The 15,745-nt window shown below is 36.1% G+C and overlaps 2 protein-coding genes and 1 non-coding gene across 4 annotated transcripts; 2 read left to right on the top strand and 1 right to left on the bottom strand.

The window, feature by feature from the left end:
- The first annotated feature begins 691 nt into the window (after window positions 1–691).
- On the top strand, window positions 692–11,065 carry LOC132268557 (uncharacterized). Of its 2 annotated transcripts, none has more exons than XM_059769388.1 (3): window positions 692–1,284; window positions 10,382–10,477; window positions 10,578–11,065. In XM_059769388.1, the coding sequence occupies exons 1-3, from the start codon at window positions 732–734 to the stop codon at window positions 10,592–10,594; spliced, it is 666 nt and encodes a 221-aa protein (XP_059625371.1). In that variant the 5' UTR covers window positions 692–731; the 3' UTR covers window positions 10,595–11,065. The 2 variants fall into 2 exon arrangements, with proteins under 2 accessions (XP_059625371.1, XP_059625370.1); XM_059769387.1 differs by having other exon boundaries at window positions 10,382–10,490.
- LOC132271997 (U6 spliceosomal RNA) lies at window positions 4,712–4,817 on the bottom strand. Its single transcript, XR_009469946.1, has one exon. It is a non-coding gene; the product is annotated as a U6 spliceosomal RNA (small nuclear RNA).
- Window positions 11,066–11,829: 764 nt separating the features above from the next.
- Window positions 11,830–14,693, top strand: LOC132271045 (uncharacterized). Its single transcript, XM_059772290.1, has 2 exons — window positions 11,830–12,460; window positions 14,348–14,693. The coding sequence occupies exon 1, from the start codon at window positions 11,941–11,943 to the stop codon at window positions 12,457–12,459; it is 519 nt and encodes a 172-aa protein (XP_059628273.1). The 5' UTR covers window positions 11,830–11,940; the 3' UTR covers window position 12,460; window positions 14,348–14,693.
- Window positions 14,694–15,745: the final 1,052 nt, after the last annotated feature.

Raw genomic sequence — 15,745 nt, 5'->3', positions numbered from 1 at the left:
GGTTTATTTTATATATTAAATATAAAAAATTTGAAAATGCGGCCCAAAATTGATTTATTTGGTATTTTTTTCTAAAAATCTCTCTAATTTTATCTTTCTTTTCTTCTTCATTTTTTTAATTCTCACTTTATTAAATCAAACTCTTATTTTTCCTTCATAGTTCTCTCATATTTTATGCCTTTTATTTTCTTCTTCTTTATTTTTCTTTTCTCATCACTTTTTTTAATAAGATTTTTTTTTTCAAAAAATAATATAATATAAATACATTTTTAACAATAATTTAAACATTTTTTTTTATGTTCAACAATTTAGATTGCAAACATGTTTTTATTTTGGAATAACTCCTACCACCAAAAAAAAATAAAAATAAAAACTTATTATTTTTGCTTCATATGTTTTCATTTCCTTTTATAAAATTATTTTTGAAATATTGTTAAAGATTATATAAATTTTGATTATGTCACTACATCTCCATTTTTTGGCCGACCTCCCTTTTAAAAGGCAGGATAATATCGGTGGGCCAATTGATCTTTGGTCAGTTTTTGGCTTCTTGTTAAGTTGTGTTAGTTGAAAAAATAATATTTATTTATTATATTATTATTATTATTATTATTATTATTCGTATAACTTATCAACGTGGCATAGCGTTCGAATGTTTTATGCAATTTAACCTCCTATTTATCATCCCGAAAACAAAACGAAACCCTAGCCCAAAAAAAGTGGTGACTCTGATGGCCCTACGGCTTCTTCTCCGCAGAAATCAGTGGAACACGAAGAAAGCAGGCATCACGTTCGGTTTAACCAACCACCGTCTCTGCCATTCTCTGCCCTCCCCCACCACCACCGGTACCACCTTAGGGCCCAATGTCCATGTCCCTGAGAGAAATTTGGCAGATGATATTCGAGAAACTTTGACCAATGGTAAAATAACTCTGGAGCAACTTGTCAGACTCAACTACGCTAATCCACATATAGGAGAACCCTTGGACGTCCAGGACGCTCACAAAGATGATCGTCGGATTTTTCTCGCCCAACTCGCAGTATCCATGATCAATGACACTAGAAGAGACGATTCAGAAAGGGTGGAGTTTGTGCGGGTGGTAAGCGCCAAGTGGCTACGGGTTAATGGCAAAATTAACTGTATTACTCTAGAGGCAGCGTCAATTAATGATGATGATCGAATCACAAAGTTTTACGAGGCAAAGTTTCTCAAAAGAAGAAATTGCCTCAAGTTGATGAGTTGGCGCGAGCTCGAGTCTCCTCCTATCACCACTCAACCTTCGGGTATTTCTTCTTCCAATTTATAACCTCTGAATTGCTACAAACTTACTTATTTTTATTCTTTTTCTACTCTCTCGTATTATTAATGCTAAGGAGTAAAAAAAAATTGATTAGGTTGGGTAATTGAAACAACTACTCTGGATTCATTAATATTAAAACTGATAGGATTGTTTAGAATATATATGATTAATAATCAAATTGTGAGAGAGAATTTAGAAAGTGGTGCCAATTGGTAATAAAATAAGAGAAAGTAGACTTCAGTAGTATAAAGCAATGCATACCTGGAGATGCACTCGTGGGAGAGGAAGATTACCATGTATAGAAGATAAGAGATGAAGAGACAAATCAAAATTCACATGTAATGAAGTTATTAGAACTGATTATAAGAAATAAAAATATAACGGGGAAATAACTTGTAGTAGAAAAAAATTCGTGTTGATGACTTTGTTCTCAAGGATAAAAGTAAGGATGACGACCCTTTGACAAATTTCTTATTTTTCACGGTTTTATGTTGGTTTTGATTTGATTTTTCTTTATTTTTAAGTTCGCCCTAGTAAAATTTAGGCTCAATTTGGATAAATCAATGGATTTGAAATGAAGATTTAAAAGTTTAAACAAAAGATTAATTTATTGAAATTGGGTTTATATCATTCCATGTTATTTGAAATTCTTACATACAACTATACAAGGCTTTTAAATAATTTTGAACTTAAACATAAATAACTCTTTGCCATACTTAACAAAACCTTTTTCCCAACTACGTGGAGTCTACTGCATGAATCTTATTTTTCCATCTCATCCATCCAAAACCCCTTTGTTAAACCACATGTTAATTACCTCTGCCCACATCAACTTTGGTCTTCTCCTTCCCCTTCCCCTCGCATTACACTGAACATGAGCGGTCATTCTTCCTAATTAGCGCACTTAGTGATCTTTTTTTCACATGTCCAAATCATCTTAAACATTTATATGTATATATATATATCAAATCATTTCCAATTGGAGCTACTTCAATTATTTCGCAAATGTGCTTATTTAAAATACTATCATTTCTTGTCGTGCCGCACATATATCACGACATTCGCATTTTTGCCACACTTGCTTTATGCATATTTTATTTCTTAGCTACCCAACATCGTGTCCCATAAAGCAAAGCTGTTGTAGTAGCCGTTTATAGAATTTTCTTTTCAATATAAACTGGATAATCTGATCACTCAATATACAAGTTACACTCCCATTTAACTTATTTTGTCTTGATTCCATGATTTATCATCTCCAATTTCGTCATTATTAATAATTGAGCCTTAATAATGAAAATGTTCACTTTTGTGTACCTCCTGACCCTCAAACTTCATTACTTTCCTGTTTGTATTTGTAATTTTGTATGCTTACTAAAATTACACTCCATATATTTATGATTATTCCTACTTATCTTACCCTTTTGAGCTTCCCTCTAAACATTCAGTTCAACACTTGCCACTTACTCTTTTTCTTGTTTGAACAATGGAAACGATGTCATCAGCAAATAACATTGTAGGTACAAGAAATTCCGTTGACTATTTACAGCCAAAAAGAGCTTCATGGATCTTCACTCATACCTACAACCCATTTTCCATTTTCAAAAGAGGAAGAGTTTCTTTCCAATTCTCTCCTTGCCCCCCCCCCCCCCCCCTCCTTCTCTCGGGGGTTGGTCCTTTCATTTATTTACAAGGAAGAACCCTAACAAGGTCCCTCTTGGGCCCTGTCCTTTGGGGTACAAATCTTACTAGGGTTTGGGCCTCTATTTGGCCTAAGAACCCTCTTTACAATAATATAAATGTAACGTTCGGTCCACTTTCTCAGGTCAGTGCTATTCAAGGATATGCCTGTTAACTTTGATCGGTGTCAGACGAATAGTGTTGTCCTTCATTGCAAAGCTGTTGCATTCTCATTGGTAGGGACTTTCCCTCCGCAGTTTTCCCTCAATTTCGGTATATTTTAAATGTAGGAGAAAATTTAATTAAGGTGTGGAGATGAGCGGCTCAAATTTTATTTTGAGCAGTCAACAATTATGTTCCCTCGAAACTTGGTGCTTAGGGCTTCGTGCGTCTCGCCGTTTTAGTTTGCATCATTATTGCCATCACATCATTGTGTATGTGTGTACGTATATATATATATATATTTCTTCACATGTACTATGCAAATCTAGTCTTCGTTTTTGGTCTTGCTTGGGCTTTTTGAATAGCTTTTGGTGATCGGCGCTCCCCTCTGGTGTCTTGCTCCAATGATCTCTTTCTTCCCTTCATAAGGTTAGTCCTCCATTTCTCCTCTCTTGTTCTCAATTCCTCTTGTGTTCTTTTTTCTTCATTAGTGGGGATAGTAGCGTAGTCTCTCAAGACGATTCTAGAAAGATGGTGATTGACCTTCGGTCGCCGAGGAAGGAGTGTGAGATCCCCGGTTATGTCTCCCCCCGATTGTATCCCATGTAAAGGAAATACTAAAAGGGTTAGGGTATTAGGAGTTGACGAAATGATTTTTTCTTCCACCCAAGTAGAAACACTTAGATCCCTTTTACATTCCTTCTACCATACCGTATTAAAGAGGTTGAACCTTGCCCCTTTGTAGGTGAACCCAAATTTCTTTAGGATCAATCTCAATGCTTCTAGTTCTAAATCAGAGGTGTGACCTTGATCTTACCATCTTGGTTCGTTTTCTCTGCTATCGAGTTAATATGATTCGTTATGAAGCTCATGTTCTTGATACCCTCATCGAAAGAAACAACATCTCCTTGATAGAATGGTGCGAGGTCAAGTTTCCTCCTAAGTCGTTCACCTCCTCCTCTTCTATTAATTCTCCACAAAAGGGTAACTTTCTTTTTCCTCAGTTGTAATAATACCGTCTGTAAAGAATTCAATCTCTTGGGAAATTTTGATTTTAGTGACTAATAAAGCAACCATAAACGAATACTCACCAAATTTAGAACTTTATTGTCAATAGGCGAATCGATGTTATAATGAATTTATATTCAATTGACAAATATATCATGCTAAACCCCTCTGAACTATGTAAATGTCTTGAAAAAAACACCCTGAAGGCCTGAACTATTTTTTTCCTGTCAAAAAGCTGCCAATTCCGTTAGTTTTTCTTGTAATTTTACTATTACTATCCTTTAATCTTCACTTGGAAAAATTCTAAGTTGGTCCAAATGTGTTAGCTTTATTCACTTTTGCTTAGCTAAGCTGACCAGAGACACCAAACTACATGTGCGTACACTTTATGGAACAACTCGAAATTTCTGAAAGATTTTCTGTTTTGGTGCTGAGAAAACTGTAAAGAAAATTGAAGTTTTGAAATTTGGATTATTTTCTTAGTTGCACTTGTTCATCACGGCTGAATTTGCAATATATATATATATATATATATATATATATATATATATATTTGGTAAGTTAAAAATTTGGGCCATTTCTCGATTTGTGCGTGTCATCCTTGTGCAGGGGCCATTCAATCTTCTCTGTACGTATATAGGTTTCAAGTTGAAGAAGATTGAAGGTTCTGTATGATTGCTTAGTAAATTGGAACTATCAATTTTGAGTTTGCATTTTTTATGTGACACTAAGAAGCAAGGTCTTGAACTCATATTGTCTTATTTGTAGACCCTAATGTAGGATTCAGAACCCGTGCATGTTGATCTAAGATTCCTCAGAGATCGTTGCTTAAGAAACTAGAAATCTATGTGATTGAATCCAAAGCATCATAGCACCACCAAAACTATGTAAATCAGAATATTCCAATAATTTTGCACTTCCAAATCGATCCCTATCAGCTTTATGTCAAAAACCACAATTAATGGATTTCTTTGTGTGATGGCGCCCTGACTCCTAAGTGTGTCTCTCATCGTCGGTACACACTAGGATTTCTATTTCAGTTTGTTTTCTCCAAATCTAGAAAACGGAAGATGAATGTGGCGAAGTTTCAGGTATGGCAGCCTTATAAGAAGAAGGTATATTTGAATGAGAGAAACAATAATAGGGAGAGAGAATATGGAATAGATTGTTTTCCAAAGGGTATTTGCTGTAACATATAGGGGTAAAATAGTAAAATTACAAGAAAAACTAATGGAGTTGGACGAACATCCAGTTTAAGGGTGTAGTTTGGTAGCTTTTGAAAAGTTGAGGGGTATCTTTTGAGATATTTTGATAGTTCAGAAGGGTTTAGTGCATTTTTGCCAATCTATCCTCATTCATTATGTTTGCCAGTGTTTTCTGCCTTTTGTCTGTTATCTTCTACTGCCTTTCTTCCTATGGCTATTCTCATTGTTTCTTAATTTCTCAGCATGGATCGAAGCTAAAGCAGTGGGATTGTCTTTCTTATGAGGGTTGGCGCAAAATTATTATTATTTTTTTTGGTGGAAATGACTTGACTTCATAACAGCACCCTTGTTTCCACTAGCAATTATGTATCACTGTTGGCTCATATACATGTGTGTACAAGGACTTGTAATAAACTACATCATCCAATACAAATCCATCCTACCAAATAAAATTAAGCACCCCTCTTTCTCTCTCCAGAATAACACTTCCTCTCTCTCTCTCTCTTCTCTCTCTCGCCTTCTCCAGAATTTTCGACTCTCTGAGCAAGCGGTGATATACAATTGCAGGTGAAACAAAGGTAGATTCAACACGTGATCAGCCCCACCCTAGATTTGTCAAATAATTTGTACAATTCCCTTAATTTTTTTCTTCTTTCTTTATTTTTAAAATTTTGGTTTTGTATGTGTTGTTAATTGTGGTACGAAAATGCACATCAACTGTATTTTCTAAAGAAATGACACGATGATCTAAGCATGAGAATTGGGCAGCATTGATTTGAGTTTGTGCAAATGATTAATGGATATAATCTAATATACCATTTAGGGGTTCAACAATTTATGGGAATTTTCATAATGTGTAAGGGTAGGCTTGTCTAATTATAAAATAATTCAATATAAGAAGGGCATTCTACTAAATAACTATCAACACTTGTAAATTTGGTGACTATTCATCTATTTATTTTTACTTTATGGTTACTTTTTTTTTTTTTGACAAGTTTTACTTTATGGTTACTTTAGAGCAACTAAAGTCTCATTGTTTTGTAAAAGCAGATTTAGGAAATGATGCGACTTAATTTTGCCCAAACCTCATTGGGTTTTATGATTACCCTGTTTCTGTATCTCCAACATATTGTAACATTACATGGATAAGAATGAACATCTGTCTAAATATATTTGATATTGGGTTTTCAGTGTATTTTAGGGTAGGCTTGTCTAATTATAAAATAATTCAATATAAGAAGGCATTCTACTGAATAAATATCAAATGGTCACTTGTAAATTTGGTGACTATTCATCTTTTTTTTTTTACTTTATGGTTACTTCAGAGCAACTAAAGTCAATTTTTTTCATAAAATGATTTTGTTGACTTTTTTTTTTTGAATTTTCAAATTATTTATTGTTTTTTGTATGTAATATTGATCTGTTTGATCCCCTCTGTCTAATAACCTTTTGTTTGTATTAAAATAAAAAGGTTCTTAGCTTCTAAAATATGAGTAGTGACAGAGAAATTGAAACAAAGACCTGAAAGAGTTACCGAATGTGACATGACTTGTCCACGTCAGACTATTTAAATAAACATTTCTCTATGCAATAAAACTCTGAAAATAAATAAATAAATAAATCTTGGAGAGAATATACAGACTCTTGTCGTGGAAAGCACAGACTCTCTCTCTCACATACACAGTGCTTCACTTCCCTTCTTTACTGCAAAACTTGGAGAGAGAAAAACAGGGATGAAAGAGACTGGAGAGATAAACAGGGAATCAAAGTGCCTACACTTAAACTCTCAAATCGATTATTTTTGGGTCTCATCTCACACACATATATAGTATGTATAAGTATAAAGCTCTTGACCCAATTTCTGTATTTTTTGTGAACACAATGCCTTACAAGAAATTGACTATTTCAGGTTTTATCTCTTATATACATATGTGTGTTCTGTGTGTGAAATTTATCTGACCCAAGAAGAAAAAGAAACCAAGATACGCTTTACACTTTAAGATCCAAAAACCCATCAAAAGGACGAGTCCACGAAGATCAAGAAATCCCTTCGATCATGGTGATGGGGTCGCCATGGTAGCGCCCTCAGGGGATCAATGTCCGGTCCGGTGTATATTACTGAAAGCCGGAGTGGGTCAGCCAAGCCCCGCCAGACCACCAATCGGCCGTCATTGGAGTCGCTTACCGGAACCCAGACGCAGACGTAAATGTGGCAGGTGGAGTTACCGTACTTGAGCTGTCCATGGATTTGATCTGATTTTTCCTGATTTTTATTCTCTCACGCATAGAGAGGATGCTGAAAGATTCTGATGTGGCTAGGCCACGTCAAATTTGGTGCCAACTTTTCGGTTCCTTTATCAATATTCCTAGAATATACAAGGCTTTATAATATTCAATTCTTTGATACAAAATTTAGGAAAATTGACTCCTCATTAGGTCAATGACATTGGCAGAAGAAAACAAAAAAGTGGTCAAGAAAGACAGTAAATCAAGATGATTAAAGTGGTCATTTATCGACAGAGATAGATCAAGTTGTTGATTGTCACGCTTGTACCTTCCTTTTCATCTTTTCAGGTAAAGATTGAGCTGGAGTCTGGTAAATAGAACAGATGCTGCCAATATGTTAATAAAATAGCGATGTGGTGTATTGCTGCTACGTTTCACTTTACTTTAATGGAGTGACTATGTTATGTTTGTGTGAAGGGTTTGTTCACTTTATTGCAGTGATTATATTTGTTATAATTATTTTTTGAGAGCAAAGTTTTGCCATTATATGCTGAGGCAGTATCAACATTTCTGAGATGCTTTTTAAGTTCTATTACTTCAACAAATATCTTCTTGTGTTTTCTTGACATTGCAGTCATAATAGTGCATTCCTCCTCACTGTCAGCTGGTTCAAATAATTATGTTTAGGTTTCTACACGTGTCAAATGTGTTTTTTTTTTTTTTTTATGTTACTTCTGAATTCATCCTCATGCCGAATGATCGATTCCTATAAAACTCTTGCTAAGGTGAAGTAGGATCAAGTGTGCATGTAGGTGTTGGTGAGAATCAAGTGTGTTTTCTGAGATCTGGTTATACAAGTATGGTTGACAACACACCTCGTGCCTAGGTTCAAGACGAAGGCACTTCATGCTTTAGTTTCTTATTGTCTCTAGGGTTAATTACACTCACACCCCCTGAGGTTTGCTATATTGACAGCCATATGATAAATAGCTTATTTTCGAACAATGACACCCCGTCATATTTTGAAGCCAAACAGAGCCTTAAAAGAGGTGAAATGTCTACTTTACCCTTTAATATTTTATTCATATTTTGATATAAAATATCAGGACCATTAGGTGACCAGAATACCCTTCTTGGAAAAAAAAATGTAACCCATATAACCTACTTTCTTTCTCTAACCTAATCTCTTAAATCGCCACCATCACCACCCACCTCTTCACCACCTCCACCTCCATCACCGTCCACCCATTCCGTCTCCACTCATCGCCACCACTGTTCATCCTATATATGATTCACCTTGCTCCTACAAATAAAGCAAAAACGGCTTCTATTATATGTATGCATATATATATACACACACACACACACATACATATACCCACCATCACCATGGCCACTCCACCGTACCCACCTTGTATCCACCCTTACACTACCCATCATCGCCACAACCCACCGCTTCTCTCTCCTTCTCCACTAAAATCCACCCTAAATCGATGTCGCCGGCTTTGCGCAGCAACACTGCCTCTGTCCTCCTCCTTCTCGATGTCACCGGCCGATTGCGAATTTTGTTATCAATTCTAGCAGATCTTATAGTTTTCTTACTTGGGTTGATTTCGTGTTTTCTTAGAGATTGCTACTATTTTGGGAGTCGCAGAGAAATATTGCTAATCGAAAATTTTGGGTAAGTATTGGTGGCCCAAGTTGTGGCAGTACTGGTGGTGGTGGTGGAGTAATCAAGCGTATCCTATGGAATTGAAGATCACGGATGTTCGTTTGTCTCCAACTTTCAACCATTATTATTTGATTGGGTTTTGCAATTGGTGCTAAGATTATTGATTTCCCCGGCGACTCCGCCGTTGCCATCTTCGGCGTTCATATGTAGTATGTTCCGGGCGGTGGGTGGGTGATTTTGTTTTGGATCTTCTTTCTATATCTATTATATATTTAAGTATCATTTTCTTTGTGTAGTTATATATAACTATATAATGCAATTGTATGTATTATATGTATATATAATAGTTGATCTGTATACCCCCGTATGCCACTCATCATCATTATACATATGGCATTTAATTGTTATTATTTTTGAATCAATGGGCTTTGGATTTTGCAGAGATGATGATGTTGAAGGTTGGTGATAAGAGTATTTCTGTGGCTAAATAAGTTAGTCTTGAGATTTAATTACAGGCAATAGTTTGATATGTTTTACCTCTCTCTCTCTTTCTCACACACACACGGCTATATAGAGAGAGGGAGTATAGGTTTGACTTTTTCTGCTAACCTCGCATTGTTCACCTTCCAAGCACACACACACTGTTATAGAGAGAGAAAGAGAGTATAGAGGGTTAGTTTTGTCCATTAAAATAATTAGGAAGGTTAAAATGGTAATTTTATTATTCAAATGGGTCAATTTAAAAGTCAAAGGGTAATAGGGTCAATTTACCTTGTATAATAGTTGATAGGGGTGTTATTGTTAACTTTATCGAATTTAAGGGGGTGTCATCGTTCAAAAATGAGTCAACTTATATATGGCTGTCATTATGTTAAACTTCAGGGGGTGTCGTTGTAATTAACCTTGTTTCTAACTATTCAAACAGCTCTATTGCTGTATTTTCAGCTTACTGGTGGTTGTAATTTTGTTAGGGTACTTGTGTTTTTTATGGCTATTTTACTTCTTCTATTACTTACTGCTGGTTTTTAGAGAACTGTCTTATGTTGCTTCTTCTATTGCTTACAACTGGTTGTTAGTTTCTTATTGTTAATTTTGATTGGATCTCTAGTGAAGTTTGTATATCTTGGCAGTGGATAAACGACCACAGGAGCTGGCTCAGTTCCCCACTAAAAGAGAGAATGAAGAGCTTTTGGAACCAACCCATACTCCTCCCTCAATGGATTCCGGTAAAAGTGAATGGTGTGGCTCATGATTTTGATCACACCAGAGAAATCTGTCTTTGAAGTTTGAGGAGAGAATAGAATCTGATCAACCTTTTTTCTCCAGGGTCAACTCTTTTGTAGAAAGAAGTCAAGCTAAAGTTTCCAAGCGTAGGCAGGAAGAAGGCCTTATCACGTAGCTGAGCCTCAAGCACGACCGATTGATTCATTTTGAAGGCTGCCAGTTCCCGATTCATGAGTGTTTCTGTCTGCACAGCTCATTTCTCTAAACTATAGGTTCAACTTAGTAAAAAAGATCCTTGCTCTAAACTATAGGTTCGACTTTCTAAAAAAAATCCTTGCGAGTCACAGTTCTCGATTTTGGAATGGAGGGAGTAATTTTTTTTCGATCTTAATGATTAGAATCATCAATTCAACAATCAGAATATGGAGTTTTTGTTTATTCCTCTAAATTGGAGAGAGACTTGTGCTGGCTTGTTTGAATTATATGTGCATGTAATGTATATTACTTTGGTAAGTCTTTGATGTAAGGATCTTTACCTTAGCTAAACACAATATTGTTCGTTTTTGGTTTTTCCGGACCAAAGATTTTTTAAGGAGTTACCCATTCTGATATTACTCCAGATTAAGCACGCAATATTGTTTACTTTTGACTCTCCTGGACTAGACTTCTTAGAAGGTTACCCATTCTGGTACTATTTCAAATTAAGCGTGCTTAAATTCGGAGTTCTAGTATGTTTATGGTCAACACGGCTTTAAAACGCGTTGTGTTATAAAATGGTGTTGAATATACAAATAGTCTTTGCCCCATCCACACACAGGAGATGTGGGATTGTGCACTTGTACCTCACTCAATGTGATAGCTTACTGGTGTCACCTGCACACGCTTACCACCTATCAACAAGGTCGCCACAATTAAAGAGTGAATTTATTTTCAAAGTTTGGTATTAACAGGAAGTCCAAATGCGAGCCAAAGGATTTTGAAAAAACTAACTGATTTATAGATTTATTGAAATAAATAATATTATAAAAAAAAACATAAAATGGATTTAAAAAATAAAAAAATGATGTAAATAATAATATTAATAGATAGATGTAGATAAAGAATTATACATATATAGAAAGAGAAGGATTCAGAATTTGCACGTCAAGTGATGATAATACAATATATTTTTGTCAAAAATTTAAATAAAATGGTACTCCGTATGATATAAAAAGGTAGGTACAGTTTGGATATTGGGCTGTAGAACAAAAGCAGGCTGACGAAGCCCAGTTTGGAGAAATACACTGCAGTGATAAACACACTTTGACATTGGTCTAGCCCATACAAATTGTAGTCCAAAAATAGGCTCAAAAGCCATTCAAAAAGTAACACCGTTTGTGTGTGCGCGTGCGTGTCATCGTCCTTCATTAAAACCGATCAAATCTCAAAACCCTAGCAATCAGGCGCCTTTGCATCTTCCTTACTCATGGCCGGCCTCCTCCGTTGTCTTCGTCTTGGCGGTAGAAACATATGCAATACGAAGAAATTAGGCTTCGTGGGCTCACATCGTCCTATTCTTTCTTGGTCTTTTTTCACCACCACCACCGGAACCACCACCCTTCCGGCGGAGGAGGGAAGGCTCGACGAGCATCATCATATTGGAGGCGTTTTGGGAAATTTAGGTGCTGCCGCGTCGGAGAAGCAGCGAGACGCTAGCAAAAGTACTCGCGTCGATGGCCTGGCCCAATTTGCAGCGTTCGCCATCGGTCAAGCGCACAATCTGAATATTTATTTTGAAAGAGTGGTCAGCGCCAAGGTTCAACTGCTCGATAATGGCCGATTATACTCTATTACGATGGAGGCATTGGATAGTGGGAGCAAAAAGTTCTTTGAAGTTCATGTTGTTGATACCATCATCGAAAGCAACAGTCTCTTCTTGAAAGAATGGTGCGAGCTCAAGTCTCCTCCTCCTGGTTGGACTCCTGCTTGGACTTTATGGAGATAGGGTAACTTTCCTTTTCCTTTTGTTTGTGTTAAAAAAACAAAAAAATGTTGTTAGCTTCTAGAACATACTTGTCTTTATAACATTCAAGTCCTTGATACAAAATTTAGGAAATTGACGACTCATTATGATGACCACTAAAATTAATATTCCACATTAGTTTAGGGAGATATCCGCTATATGGTTATGGGAACTATAATTCTAATCACATAGATGTGGATTGGGGCATACAAACATATATATATATATATATATATATATATATATATATATATATATAGTTTTCTACAAAAACAATATAGTTATACTAATCAACTCTCAATCTTAAGAAGTGATGTTGTACCAATTTACATAAATCTTCATGTCTTAGCAATATGTAGAACTTAATCTAATTAAAAAATAATGAAGACACTATACATGTACATGGGTCTGTATAATATACCGTTTGTGGATTTATATGTGAAACGTGTTAAATAACTCATGATTACAGGAGGCAAGATAACACTGCTCTATAATGCCTTTGAATTGAATTCCAGTCCATTTTTGTGCTACCTCCTCCCCCATGTCATAGAACCCCAGCTCCACAAATTTCTCATGCCCAAGTGTATCTCTTATTCTTTCTCGCTCTTCCATGACATGCTGTCGAATGCATCTGACAGCGCCGGCATCCAGGCAGCTACAATCTGTTCTGCCATCTCCAGCCCCCATTAAACCACCATGAGCATGTAATTTTAAGTCCAGAAATGGAATAACACAACCCCCATTAAGTCCTTTCCATAGTCATCATCAACTATGTGATCAGAAACCAAAGAATGTTTCTTGGTTACCTTCAAGTCCCATACCTTTACTCTGACCTAATGTCTTTAATCTAATTAAAAAATAATGACGACACTATACATGCAAATATATGTACATGGTTCTGTAAAAATACCGTGTGTAGATTTATATGTGAAAAATGTTAAATAACTCATGATTACATGGGGTAAGATAAGGCGGCCCATTCAGTGCAGGACTTTGTCGGAATCTTGCTCTCCATGACATGCTGTTGTATGCATCTGACAGAGCCCGCATCCAAGCAGCTACAATGTGTTCTAAACCACCACAAGCATGTACTTTTAAGTCCAGAAATGGAATAAATAAGCCCCCATTCAGTCCTTCCCATAGTCATTGTCAATTATATGATCAGAAACCAAAGAATATTTCTTGGTTACCTGCAAGTCCCATACGGGAAGCTCAGCTTGATGATTTGGTCCAAGAGGAACTTGTTACAATCCAAGAGAGACGAATGTATATCCGTACACTGAACTAATGTCTTAGCAATATGTATAACTTAATCTAATTAAAAAATAATGAAGACACTATACATGCAAATATATGTAGATGGGTCTGTATAATATACCGTACGTGGATTTATATGTGAAACATGTTAGATAACTCACGATGATTACATGTTGGTTTTGAATTCAGATTGTAAATAGAATTTAAGCTTATATATATAAATGTATATGTATATATTGCTTACAAACCCTGGGTTGGAATCATGTGGAAAATCGAATTTTGATTTGTTGAATGGGTTGGTACGTGGAGAAGGCGCGCGACGGACTAGAGACATTTAGTTTATGCTATTGTTATTTTAATTTTAGTATGGGTAATCATGTAGTGAGGATAGCCATGTTACAGAGATGAAGTTATGTTAGTTGAGTGACACATTTCATATTGGTGGTCCTGTGTTTAAATTTTGGGGTGCGACAGACACTGGTCGAAGAAAAAAAAAAAAAAGGGTAGTCAAGAAAGACAGTAAATCAAGATGATTAAATTGGTCATTTATAAACATAGATAGACTAAGAAGAAGTTGATTGTCTCACTTGTACCTTCCTTTTTATCTTTTCAGGTAAAAATTGAGCTAGAGTCGGGTAAAGCAAAACAGCTGCTGCCGCTCAGATGGTAATTAATAGCAATATGATGTTTTGCTTAACTTTATTTTAGTGAACTGACTGTGTTATGTGGTATGTGTAGGGTTTGGTCTAGTTAGGAAAAGAAGGAAAAATAGCAGGGTGGTTTTATTATGGACTCTGTTGCTCAAATTGTTGAATTGTTGATGATTTTGTTGTGGTTATCTAATTATTGATATATTTTGCCTCATATTGGTTTCGAGACAAAGTTTCCCCAATATATGCTGTGGGAGTATCTAACATTTGTTATTACTTCAACAAATATCATCTTGTGTTTTCTTGACATTGCAGTCATAACCAATAATATGATAATAGTAATTTTTGTATAATGGGGGATCTTGAGGGTAAATGGCACATTCCTTTTATAATTGAAAATTGAGAAATTATTATGTACGTACGGAGTATAAGGTTTCTTTTTGTGACAAATACTATTACAGAACACTCTTTTCCAAGTGTGTAAGTTGAAGAAAGGTATGACAGTCGGAGAATTGAACAGGATGATGCCTTTAAGGATGCAAATGAGTGATGACAGCACCATTTCTGGATTGAATAAGGAGATCCGAATTCGTAGTGATGCACGCTCAGGAATTAGAACAGTTTAATCACTCCATCAACTACTTTGCAAATGGGCGACTCTTTGCTCCATAATTGTACTAGTATCGAACCTTTTTAATCATAATTCAACCCAAACTTAGGAACCAGTACTTGAAGCCATGCAAAAATGGCTTCTTTTAATCAAGAAGGAGAAGCTAATATCAGCCAATTCCGAACCAGGAGCCAAGTGGTGCTGGCGATATGGTTGCCATGCCGGAGCCGATGGAAGCACCTCCACAAGGTGATCCCAATCAAGAATTAGTTGTTGATGAAACTTTGGGCCTGATTTAAACCAGCAACAAGTTGGTCCTGTTGAAAATCTGCCACACTCCACTGATAATAAACATGAAGTTCAACCCATCTTGGTCTCATTTGCAAACCAAGAAGATGGTGCAGGTGGGTATTTGTTGTCGGTGCCTGGTCAGCAAAATAAGCCCCAACAACACTAGAAGTAGGTGGTGATCATCATCAGGAATGAGAGCAAGAGCTTGATATAGAATGGGATCCTATACTGGAAGCCATGCAAAAATGGTGCTTTTAGTAAAGAAGGAGAAGTTAATAACGTTGAGCCAATTCCGAACCAACCACCACATATCTGACACCAATTGGCTCCTGGTTCGGAATTGGCTCAAGGATATTAGCCTCTCCTTCTTTATTAAAAGCACTATTTTTGAATGGCCTCAAGTATGGGATCCCCTTCTATATCAACCCCTTGCTCTCATTCGTGATGATCACCACCACCT

The sequence above is a fragment of the Cornus florida genome, unplaced genomic scaffold, assembly GCF_030987335.1.
Source record: "Cornus florida cultivar Cherokee Brave unplaced genomic scaffold, ASM3098733v1 CherokeeBrave_3.0.0_Hap2_Chr08, whole genome shotgun sequence".
NCBI lineage: Eukaryota > Viridiplantae > Streptophyta > Magnoliopsida > Cornales > Cornaceae > Cornus > Cornus florida.
Note: the sequence above shows the minus strand (reverse complement) of the source record. Positions and strands in the feature narration are given on the sequence as shown.

Excerpts from the sequence above, each read along its gene's own strand:
- LOC132268557 (XM_059769387.1), top strand. The coding sequence starts at position 732 with ATGGCCCTACGGCTTCTTCTCCGCAGAAATCAGTGGAACACGAAGAAA. Across the intron at positions 1,285-10,381 it reads TATCACCACTCAACCTTCGG|TGGATAAACGACCACAGGAG; the intron begins GTATTTCTTCTT and ends ATATCTTGGCAG. Across the intron at positions 10,491-10,577 it reads GATTCCGGTAAAAGTGAATG|GGTCAACTCTTTTGTAGAAA; the intron begins GTGTGGCTCATG and ends TTTTTTCTCCAG.
- LOC132271045 (XM_059772290.1), top strand. The coding sequence starts at position 11,941 with ATGGCCGGCCTCCTCCGTTGTCTTCGTCTTGGCGGTAGAAACATATGC.